The 12609-nt window shown below is 44.9% G+C and overlaps 1 protein-coding gene across 2 annotated transcripts in view; it reads left to right on the top strand.

The window, feature by feature from the left end:
- The window catches only part of rab6ba (RAB6B, member RAS oncogene family a), an 85243-nt gene extending 75522 nt beyond the window's left edge, over positions 1-9721 (top strand). For both annotated transcript variants that reach the window (XM_062556847.1, XM_062556848.1), the window contains one exon: positions 6431-9721. In XM_062556847.1, the coding sequence (XP_062412831.1) occupies positions 6431-6495 (65 nt within the window). In that variant the 3' untranslated portion in view covers positions 6496-9721. The remainder of the gene's footprint in view (positions 1-6430) is intronic.
- Positions 9722-12609: the final 2888 nt, after the last annotated feature.

The following is a 12609-nucleotide window of genomic DNA, read 5'->3' as shown; positions in this document are numbered from 1 at the left end:
TCTTGTCAGTAATGAGGGATCTTTGATAGAACAGAACAGAATAGAATAGAATAGAATAGAATAGAATAGAATGGAACTGAACGGAATGGAACGGAACGGAACGGAACGGAACGGAACGGAATGGAATGGAATGGAATAGAATAGAATAGAATAGAATGCTAGTCTTGTTATGTCTTTAGGGCCGTTCACACCAAGAACGATAACGATAACGATAACTATAAATAAATATCGCTCTCGTTAATATGAATGACAACGTTCACACCTAAACTATAACGATAACGACATGAAGAACGATATCGTTGTTGATCACTTTCAGAGCGATTTTGAGAACGATAAAAAGCTAACAGCCAATCAGAACCCATAATATTCTAGCCATCACATTCATTAACATGAGGAGAGACTTTTCTTATCGTTGGCCAGTGTGGACGCTTTTATCGTTATGGTTATAGTTATCGTTATCGTTATCGTTCTTGGTGTGGACGGCCTTCTCTTACTTTGTTTGCATCTTTCCACAGTGACTCCCTCCCAACAGTTCTCTATTGTTCCTGTTGTCATAAAACTACATCTTCCTGACCCTGTCTCTCTCTACCACTCTCTCTCTCTCTCTCTACCACTCTCTCTCTCTCTACCTCTCTCTCTCTCTCTCTCTCTCTCTGCACATCTGTCGCGATGTCTGCCTCTGGCTGGCCACACTGGCAAACTGGCATGTTCTTCCATCTGTTGTTGTTCTCCTGTCTGCATGAGTGTGTGTGTGTGTGTGTGTGTGTGTGTGTGTGTGTGTGTGTGTGTGTCTGCCCGTCCCCCTGTCCCCCTGCCTCTCTGTGGCTAGCTTGAGATCGGGCGCAACCATCCATCGTCGCAGTGAAGAATAGACTACAGACGCCTCCTCTGTCAGCCCAAAGCAAGCACTGACAGATAAAAATCAGCTTATCGATTCCTCGGGAGGTGCCATGCTGAAATTACTGCACCAGGCCTCTTTGCAGAAAATGGCACTCTGTTTCTGAGAGAGAGAGAGAGAGAAAGAGAGAGAGAAAGAGAGAGAGAAAGAGAGTGTGATACGTGTCTCTAATCACCGGAGAGCAGTGATAGCAAAGTGTTTTTCTTAGCTCTAGTTTTGTGTGGACAGTCCATCAGGCCCATACAACTGCCCCTTAACTCACAAGCGCATCAGTTGATCAGTAGCAACAGTTTAAGACCCCCCCCCACACACACACACACACACACACACACAAACAAGCACACACACACCTACACAAACCATTGTTACATGGTACCAGCTGATGGCTGTCTACACACTGTCCTTGCTGATCCCAAAGCTGTTTCAGGGTGTCAATATTCACTAACGCTGTTGAGAAAACACACACACACACACACACACACACACACACACATAAAACAAGCGTTGTGGTTCACACCAAGAGTGTAGTTTACCTGTTTTACTGCTGCTCTGTGCCTGTCTGTGTGTTCTTGTCGGCTGTGTGTTGTCAGCAGTAGGAAAACAGGGGGCAACACACTTCCCCTTCCCCTTAAGAGCCCACAGCGTCTCTCACTTGAATCACAGCCCCCATCACCAGCAGTGTGCACCCAATAGAGACAACATAATGACGAGTGTGTGTGTGTGTGTGTATGTGTGTGTGTGTGTACCGGGGGAAAAAACACTGATGCATTTTTTCCCCATTCTAAAGCGTAACGCTGAGCGACAGGTCAATTTAAAGTCATTCTGTTTTATTCGTTCATATGCTCCACGACCTAAACAACACTCTGGTCTCTCTCTCTCTCTCTCTCACACACTCCCCTTCACTCTCTTCCTCTCTCTCTCTCTCACTCTCCTTCACTCTCTTCCTCTCTCTCACTCCCATTTTCAATCAGGCCGTTGTGTCCCTTTTATCATGTGCGTAGGGAAATGACAGGCCCTATCTGTCCTCCCTGGTCCAGCAGTCTCCGGGCTGAGCACGCAGCACACATTATTAAGCGACGTTATTTTCCATGCCTCGTCTCTGCTCACCCCTGACTTTGGCACTCTCTCTCTCTCCCTCTCTCTCTCTCTCCCTCCCTCTCTCTCTCTGTTGCTCTGCTCCTCTCTACCTTGCGACACAAGCCCCATCTCTATGGTAACAGGATGGTATGGTTAGTGAAGAGTGCTGTTCTTTTTTATTCCGGTTTTGCCATTGGATGAAGGCAACTTTACTTTCTTCCCATTTATTTTAGAGGGGGAATAGCAGGTGTTTAATGTTCCTTGCGCCCTGGCAAAAAGATTGAGTCTTTAAGTGCGGCAGTGAAAGCTTTTACCTTATGGAACTTGCACCTGTGTTTCTCAGCTTGATAATGATGCGCTTGAAGGGTCCCAGCCAGATGGGGTGTGAAAGACTACTATTCTGCCACAATACATTTTTCCATCCTGAAAAGTGGAAAAGCTCCCAATAAGGAGAGCTCACACATAGACTAATCCCCCTTTCCTGATACTCTAGCACACACACACACACACACACAAACACACACAGGACCCTACCATCCCACTCCATCCCCTCCCCCCATACACATACCTGTAGTATGTACGTACACACACTGACATACAGAAACAACCTCTTTTCCCACATACCTTGACACACACACACTCATACCGATCCATTCCTTACTCTATTATACCCCACCAGACTCTCCCTGTGCTTGATAAGGGTTTTAGGCCTCAATCAGTGCAGAGGGGTCCTGACAGGGCAGTCCTGACTGGTGTGGAAGAGGAGGAGGAGGAAGAGGGGGAAGGGAAGGGAAGGGGGAAGAGAAGGAGGGACATGTGAAGGAGTGGATGGATGGATGGATGGATGGAGGAAGGGAGGTTTGTTTTATGACAGGCTGTCAGAGTGATGGACGCGGTGGGGCGACGGCTACCCCCATCCACCCGTGCGTGTCCCGCCTCTATCTTAATGGAGCGGCCGCCTTTGTGTTGTTATTGCGCTCGGTTGGGTATCGATCCAGCCCGGCAAAACAGAGAGAGAGAGAGGGGAGGGCGGGGAGATCTCACATAACTTTAGGCAGAGAAAAAATAAAACAAAAACCTGCCTGTGTTGTTTTTTTTATTGAAGTGAATGGGAATTCTATTTTCTCTCTCATCTCAGAGCCTCGCCATCCTGACAACGTGGGATGTTTACAACTGAAACGACCTCCTCGCTGTTTTTTATCCTGCGACTGCAAACACTGTTAAAAAAAGCAAACATAAACACACAGCGAGAGCTCTCTGGGAACGGCACACTGGGCTTGCACATGACGGACAGCTTTGCTGAGGTCCGATTTTGAGAGAGAAAAAACATTTTGTTTTCCTGCTCTTTCTCTCCCTTCCACACAAAGAGGTACGATAGCAGGGCCCTTTCAATGGGCAATTTAGGTTCCATTAGCGAAGAGAAAAAACACATGGGGAATAGATAGAGGGGGCAGGGGAGATATTTAGACAATATTTACGAGGTCCATTTTTCGTAATTGCCTTTTTTTTTTGTGGTGGCGGAGGTGGGAAAGCTTGCGGTCAGGCAGGTATTGGGTGAGCAGGTGATTTATGAGGGTGTCAAGGTCCCCAGTGAGCCTGTGCTCTGAGAATCCCTCTGCTGAGGAACCTCTGGGAGCAAAGGGAGAAAAGGAAGAGAGAGAGAAAGAGAAGAAGAAAGATATACACGAGGAAAAACAAAAGAGACTGAGCCCTGAGGCACACCCTTGGTGGTTGGACACAACCAGCGTGACCTGCGTTTGGTCACCCAGTGACCCCTCTTCCCTGGCACCCTCAACCCCACCTCTTCCCCTCCCTCCAGGCCTTTTAAATTCAAACGCTTTCTTTCTTCTGTCCCTTTTTTTGCTCCAAGGAGAAAATTGGATCCTAAATGAATTCTGTGCAGCTCTTTGGCACTCTGGCAAAAGAGATTTAAGGAGCCCCATAAGAGCCCCTAACCCCTCCAATGCAATTACTGTAATATACCCAACACCCCCGCCCTGCATCTCACTCTCTCTCTCTCACACACACACACACACACATTGTGTCTTTTCAAAGACGCACATACACCCACTCTCCATTTCTGGGAAAGAACAACAGTGGGTCCAGTAGTGCAGGCGGAGGGTGATGTCCAGGGTGGGGTTAATGGGGGGGAGTGATAGGGTTTGATCCGTCCTGCAGAGAAAAAACAGACTGCTGCTGCTATCGCCTGCCTGCCTGCCTGCCTGCCTGCCCACTGGAAGAAGACATGATTTAACATACAGCCTCTCTCTCTCTCTCTCTCTCTCTCTCTCTCTCTCCAGGTGGAGAGGTCAGAGGACTACTGTAGCTGCATTGCCTCACACACATATGCACATAAACATGGAACACTCAGCAGCTCAGGCTAGTTACACACACACACACACACACACACACACTCACTCACACATGGAGACAAAGAGAGAGCCAGACCCATGTCCATACACTTACACACATGAACGTGAGCCTGAGCCTGTTGGGTTGGCCCTGTGTGATTGGTGGCGTGTCCTTGGCCAGTGCGGACTGTCGGGCTCCCTGTGGGAGAGTCGAGTGGCAGAGCAGTGCGTGTAAATAATATGTGCGGAGAAAAGGCACCATGGGGTAGAGCTTGAGACTGCTCGCTCACTCACTCCCTCAGGACAGATGGCCACGCTTGTCCGACCCGACCCGTCCACTAGAAATGAAAGTGTTCAGAGGCAGGCAGCGCTGTGTGTGTGCCCATCGCCCACCTAGCCTGGTCGTACCAAACCCTCGTGCTAATATTGTACAGAGGGTCTGGACCTGGATTGGGCCTGATTTTACCCAATCGCTAACGTTTGGTCGTGACAGCTATAGAGACAACACAGTCTCACACCCAACTCGTCGAACGAGGACGCATGGGCACCTTCGGCTTCCGATATTGACGCCAGGGGGCTAGACCATGCGTCCTCGTTCGACGAGTTGGGTGTGAGACCGTGTTGCAAACGCACATATGCTCGACATCATCGTTAACACCGGCCTCCCCCCATCCCCCCCGTTCGCTGATTGGTCCGGTGGAATGCATCCCTGAGAAATCGAGTTCAATGGGATCAGACCCAGACGTAATGGTGAAGGGAAATGAAAATTGAGCGTAAGCTTACTGAAGGCCATGTCAGGCTATCGCCCACCCTTTCTCCAAAAGCTGCACAAAACCCCACAGTGGCTTAGCTGAATGCTCTCAGCTGCCATTGCAGTTTATTGTCCATTTTCGTGCGTACAGTGTATACCTCTGGGCCAAATCCGTCCGGCCTCAGTATTGCCATGGGCTGATGTCAGTGTTATGTCAGACTTTTGGTTTTTATGAGTTATACATATGTGCGTCTAATAGTGTTCAACGAGTAGGAATTACATATCTGCCCCCCTGAACATCACAGTCATTGCAGTGACAGCATGTGGCTGGGACATCACATGAATGGGCTGGAGCAACAGTGCCATCTAGGGACGCATCAGGAGTAGTGCAGAAATAGTTTGTGCCTCATCTTGCCAGCAGGGAGCAGTGTCGTACCACATACACCCCCCTTTAGCAGTCATAGGTCTCATAGGAAACAGGAGGTGGAAGTCAAAAGGGGCGAATGAGGGGGATGTGATATTGTTAAGCTATATTAAGCTATATTATTATTAAGATAAGAAGAAAGCTAGATACCACATTGTCCGTCAAGTTCTATTAGGTGGCATAGGTGAATGCAGCCGCCATATTACACCTTACTGTCTGTGGGCAACACTTGCTTGCAGTTTGGCCTTTGAGAACAGGTGACCTGCACGAGTGCTGTACTTAGCTGAGACAGAGACAGGTCACAAATAAAGCTATTTTCTCTTTATTTATTTTGCTGGAAAATATCATTTTAATGTGGGAATGGTTAGAAAGACATGTGGCTTGTATTACATGGGATTGGTCACAATCCGAGATAATGTTTATTTCTCCCATAGGAATACATAGACACTGGACCTCCTGATTGACTCTTAAAGGGGCGTGGCGGTTGCAAACCCCACGTCACAATGATACCAGAATTTACCCTCTTATGAATCGTCTCGCTTTATAAACCGCTTTATAAACCGTCTCCAGTCACATCTCCATTGGCCTACATGATGGTTGCCCCCACCAAGATGGTAGGGTTATTTACATATACGTTATGGAGCCCAATGCAGTATCTAGCTTTCCAATATCTATGGTTTTGGGAACGGTCAATTTACATGTTTTAAAGGGGTATGTACGATACAAAGTATTGCCATGTAGTTTATTTCTAGGAACATTCAGAGTTTGGTGATTTGTTCATTGGCAGCAGATAACTGTATCACTCTGCTGCATTGTATGTATGTGTTTCTGTGTCTGTGTGTATGCCTGTGTATTTAATTACCTAAAAAACAAATTAATGTATGTTTATGTCATGTATACGTGCTGCTTACCTTAACCCTCACCAACAGTGATTGACATCAAGCTGGACAAACCGCAGGAGCCACCGACCACTGAGGGCGGCTGTTCCTGTTAATATCAAAATCCTGATTGGGCAGCTTCATTTACACCACATGCTTGTTGTGTTGCTTCCTATTGGTTAGCCTCCAGTTGAGTTTTCAGATTGGATATTTGGCTTTCACATCTGACTATTGGTCATTGGTTGGAACTAGTGTTGCATCAATTTCAGTTGTAAAATAGTGTACTTTAATAATGAAATTGCCAAAAACGTCTTAAAAATTCAAAAAGAAGGGGGAAAACGAATGAAAAAAAAAAGAGTTAAGAAACTCCAAACCTGTATACATTTTTGAAGAACTAGGATGGTAGTTCCTTTTTTCTTTTGGTTTTGTATTTTTGTATACTTAAGGAAAAGCACTAAGAAAATGCAGACAAACAAGTACGCAACTTGCTATAGAATGAACTGTATGGGAACAAACAGTCCACTAGCTAGAGGGCAAAGTAATCTATACTGACTGAATAGCTAAAGCATGCATGTGAGCAGTTATTTTAATTTAATTGTTGTTTTTTTTTTGTTTTTTTTTTTAATCTAGGTGCTGTCTGCTGATGTACACTGTTTGACTTTGTAAAGGCTTACTTACACCTGTGATCTTAAGCACTATGTTGAAATGTACATTTTCTTAATTTTTTCCCCCTTGTTTCTTTGTTTTGTTGTTTTGGTCTGTGATACGGCCTTGAAACCTGGAGAATTTATTTTGCTTCGTTTTCTTTTTTCTTTTTTTTTTTTAAGAAATCGTTTAGTTTCTCTTCATTTCCAGCAACATATGTGCATCTGTAAATGTACGCTATCTATGTAGACAACTGTAGAGTGACACTGTGTAGAGGGTGAACACCGCTCCTGAACTCTGTTGTCCATAGCCACACTGTCCAGTGATAGGGAGGGATGTGTGTTTGATCTGTTGTCCATAGCCACACTGTCCAGTGATAGGGAGGGATGTGTGTTTGATCTAAGAAGGTTTACTCTCTTATTTGTGTCCACCAATGTGCTGTACTTCACACATCACACTCATTTTGTTTTTGTTTTTTTTGCTCGGTCTCTGTGAGCTTTCCTTCCCTGCTGCTGCGCTGTGCTGTATCGGTGTCGCTGTGCTTTTTTCTTTTTAATCTATCACACACGCACGTACACACACACACGCACACACACGTACACACACACACTTGCCCCTCATGTGATCGACAAAGGGCAAGTTCAGGCACAGTCCCCGAAACCTTTGCCTCAGCCGCCAGCCCAGTTCCCCACAGAAACTAAAGCAGGATCATTCAGTCATCACAGACCAACGTAAACAGTAATTGGTGTAATGACTTCATCCTGAACTGGGTTTACCTAAATCAAAATACCATGGAATGAAGAGGAGCCAGTTCATAAGAATCAGACTTATGCTGGAATTCTGTGCTGTATTTATCTCTGGAAATGCCTGTCATGCAAACGGGCCGGAGCTGTAACCTGCCCAAGTTCTGGTACCCCGATTGAGGCACAGGTGAGATGATAGTCCAGTGAGCAGCATCATCACCCCCTCTTGATCTCAAATATACTTCTTGTGAATCTTAATGCACTTTTTTGTAAATGACAAGAGAAAAAAGTCAAGAGAGAGATGGAGAGAAAAAGATGAAACCATATTAATGTTCCAACATAAATGTGTAAACTATAGAGGTCTTGTAGTCCTACATTCACCTAGAAATAATGAGCTGTAACATTCTTACCTGTCTCTTAAGGAACATGTCAAGGGTCCCTGTAAACTGATTTGTGTGATGACGTGCTTCATATTTCTGCCGTTGCCAGTGAAGATTCCTTCCTGTGTTGAAAAAAAAAAAAAAAATACAACAACAACAATGAATAGCTAATAGATATTTTCAGTTCAGCCAATGAGCCAAACAATGGATTGGGCTTACGCCTGGCTTTCTACGCATACACTTCAGGGGAGGTTATAGTTCTTCCCCACAAGCATCCTTCTTTGTGGCGTACGTGTTTTCACTGGGTAGGTGGTAGGCTGATTATTGGGAAGCGTGGCTGATTGACAGTGCACCTAGCAGAGGCATTTTTTCCTGGTAATGTTTCATGTTTTTCCGTACATAACATGTGTCCTTTCTGTTTGGGTGTTAATTATTGCTTTGGTGGGTTCATGATGTGCATCCTTCTTAATTTACAGCCAGAGGGTGCATTTTTCTGAAGAGCTTTTCAGCATGACCGGCAATGATCCGAGAAGAGAGTTCCAGAGAATTTCACGAAAAGAATTAGGGAATTGCAGGTTCATTGTTAAACTACACAGGTAGAGGTGCTTAACTCCCAAATTAAATTCCAATGCAAGTTTTTTTAAAAAAAGCATCTAGTCTACTATTATTTTTGGTATCATTAAAAAAAAACATAAACAAGTATAGCAATGCTCAGCAGTTCCAGAGAACTTTGTGAAAAGAATGACTGATATGCAGGTTCATTGTTAAATCATACACCTGAAATTGTAAAAGAAAAAACCCAAACAACCTTGGATTCCTCAGAAAGCTGTCACGATGCCACTTTTGGCCCAGCCTTGTTTGTTTGTTTCTCTCCTTCACCCAGTTGATTCTCTACTGGCCCACTTACAGCGAAAAGGCCACTGCTCTCTGTCTGTCTCGCTAGCATTTCTGCCACTTGTTGCTTATACGGGATGGGGAATAGATGGGTGGAGATATGGGTATTTATTGATTCAATAAGTTGACATTCAGTTTTGCACCTGAAGACATCTGTACAATATTTTGTGTCTGTGTGTGCAATTGCTTGTGTATGCGAGCGTGTGTATGTGTGTGTGTGTATATGTGTGCGTGTGTGTGACTTCGTCCAAAGTTGAGCACTCACCTGTCCTTTCCTTAGACGACACATGAGAGTGACGATTCCTCTCTCGCTCCTTTGTAAAAAATGTTGAACTCACTGTTGTTATTATTTTTTTTCCCCTCTCCTTTTCCCACTAAGCCAAAAGTCAGTTGGGGTGTGGTGAGGGATAAGTGTGCCCAGCTTGCTTGTGAGAGCCATAGCATGGCCTCAAGTGTGGGAACAGGACAACACTGGGCCAGTGACACCTCATCTTGGGAAGAAAGTGTGTCGTCTGAACCTGTTGGAGAAGGGTGAGGCCATCCCCAGTGTATACAGTATGTGTCAGCTCAGTGAAGCAGACCTGATTGATAGTTTTCAGAGCTGGCTCTTCATCCACACTGTACAGAGATCTAGCATGTCTGTCCGAATCGATAAAATCAATAAAATGTCTTATTACCAACACAGGTGGTGATGTAGTCTTTTTAGCCTGGCACATTACTAAACCCCACACATGCATACTGTATATTATAGATAAGCTTCTCTAGTTGAACGTTTTATCAGAGTAAGAAATAGAATAAACAGAAGCTACACCTACAAAAAGTAGTTTGGCGCAGATAATGGGGACTCAGATAACAGTAATAACAGTAAATGCCAACTGACTTGGCCATCCTTCTATAGGAAAGCAACTATGCAGTTAGCGGAGTATTAATGGAAAATCAAAAGTAGGCTAATCTCAGGTTAAAACAGCAGCACTCACAAACCACAGATTGAGTTATGACAACTGGTATTGATCTTCAAATGTATTGATGGTATGAGTGCTGCTGGTTAAGTCGTTCACAGGAGATGATGCACACTTACGATTTACACCTGGTTTATGGCTCTCAGACAGCCTCAAGAAAGCCACCAACACGGCTACCATTTATGTGACTTATTTTGGGGGTTTGGCAAGATTTTGCAAGACTTATATTAAATTATGAAACTCAATTTAGACCAAAATACCTGAATATCATGGTTTTTATATACTCTGGTGTTTTTGCTGACACATACTTTTAAAGACACGTAGTGAATCATGCAGGTATGTATGTACAGACAGCATAGAACATGCAGGTTTATAGGTACAGACAGAAAAGGCACAAAAGACATATGGACTGAAAGCCAACATCAGGAAAGGTAGGTCTACTGTTTCATAGCCCATGTTACAAAAGCGTCCAACCCCCTGAATCAAATTTCCATGAAGTTTGATGACACATTCTTCAGCTTTACCCTTCAGCAACTATTGAACTCTGTCCAAAGAAGAAAATGGTTTTGAAATGAAGGATCTTGTAGGACAGTATTACTGAGAACCAACCAACTCCCCAAGGTTCTTACATCTTCCAGCAAATGTTGTCATGCCTATACACTGTTGAAAAGAATTTGTAATGCTTGGCTACTTGAAAAATGTGTGGAAACTCTTGGCCTCGAACGAGGTGAGTAATGTAACTGGTCTCTTTCCAATAATGACATTACATCTGGATCCAGGTCAGGAGGTCTGCGCGAGGAATGCTTTTGTTTATTTAAACAATAGAACTTCATATAACGAAATGGTTTATTAGCCTATATGCCTACTAACTGACACTGTTTCACTGACCTATAATAAACTTGAACCTGTCGCTCCTTCAACCTGGTCTAAAATAGCTTAATCAAGTAGGCAGATTTGGCCTACTGACAAGTCTACAAATAATATAGTCCAAGGAAAACAGATGCTAATATACCTACAAAGAGTTTTGATTTGCTTGAGAAAGCCGACCGAAAGTCGTTATACGGTAGGATGAGGGAGTTTGTTCGGTGCAAGTTACTGTTTTAGTAGGTAGCCTATGCTTATGTACATACGTGCTTAGGCTTAGACAGGAATGCGAAATGGCAACTAGGCCTACACACCCAGACCATGCACATCGTTCGTGGTTTGGGAAAACATCAGGTCTTATCAGAAGCCTGTCAGTCGTGGTTGCTAGACTGCACATTCTATGCAAGTCATTCAGAAGGCAGTTTTGGTCACAATCACGAAACAGTCAAAGTGGACACAATTGGCCCATTTTACATAAGCGATCTCGGAAGAAAAAATTATTTTGAGGGGCCACTGGAATAATGAATGTATTTATTTATTTCTAGATACTTTAAGCAAAACGAAAGTGCTAATATTTGGGATCTAGGGCCCAAGGGTGTTTAACGCCTATGTAAGTCGCACAATGACGCAATAATACATCCATAATTCTATAATTTTTTACGCACTTCGATATGATTGCGTCACAATGGCGATGGACTAGGCTATAAATAGAGCTGCCAGATTTGTTGTTTGTCACTTCTTCTTGAAGCTAGTTTGATAAGGACATCTTGTTGGAGAAACGATGGAACACATCGACAAAGCCAGCAGTGCTGGTGACAAATCACCACTTACCCCGACCAAATCGCCCAGCCCCCGCCTTTGTTGGACTGAGACCCAGGAGATCACCTCCCAGGCCTCCAGTCCCGTTCCTGAATTCAGGTCCGGAGAGGTAACCCCCGTTCTCCTCTTTATCAGTGAGGACACTCTGATGCCAGAGGAGGTTGCCCAACAGGAGGCAGAGCAGGTGGAGGATGAGCCCCCTGCCAACAGCGCCTATGAGGCGTCATCCCAGGAAGTCCTGCAGGATGACAACGACAACGTCTTGGTGGCTGATGTCCGTCTCGCAGAGGCTCAGACATCAGATCACACTGTGGAGCAGCAAGCATCTCCCCAGCAGTCATCCTCTGGGGCCTCCCTGATGTCTCTGAAGCAGGCTGTTGAGACCGCTGCCCTTACTCAAGTCACCCAGAGTCTGCTGACCCCGGCATCTGATGTGCAGGACCATGCTTGTGGACTCACTGTGCAGACGGATGCTACGACAGGTGATCAGTCCCTGCTGTTGATCATCACCTTTAACAACGGCATCCAGATGGTGCATGAGGAGACACTATCTTTCACCTTTGATGCCCCCGATACACCTGACAGCCTCATTGTGCCTGAGACCCCCACTTCCCTGGGAAAGACCGGGGGGACCTCCAAGCCATTCTGGAGAAGGGTCTGGAGCAGGTTCAGATGCGCTAAGAGGACGGCCTCCACCACCACCCAAGACTGCCCAGTTGCTCAGGAGGAGTCCACCACCTGCATTCCCCTCAGACAGATGCTGAGGAGATTTCTTAAAAGAAACTAAATAAACTCAGCTTTTGCTGAAGATCCTTAATGGTCAGAGTCGGTGTCTTCATTTTAAAGTCTTTAAGATAGTCAGATCTACAAAGTATGTAAAATGAAAAATCATATGAAAATACATTGATGATCAGCCTATTGGCAGG

This window comes from Sardina pilchardus, chromosome 15 (assembly GCF_963854185.1).
Source record: "Sardina pilchardus chromosome 15, fSarPil1.1, whole genome shotgun sequence".
In the NCBI taxonomy this organism is placed as follows: domain Eukaryota; kingdom Metazoa; phylum Chordata; class Actinopteri; order Clupeiformes; family Clupeidae; genus Sardina; species Sardina pilchardus.
This window is presented reverse-complemented; position numbering and strand designations above follow the sequence as displayed.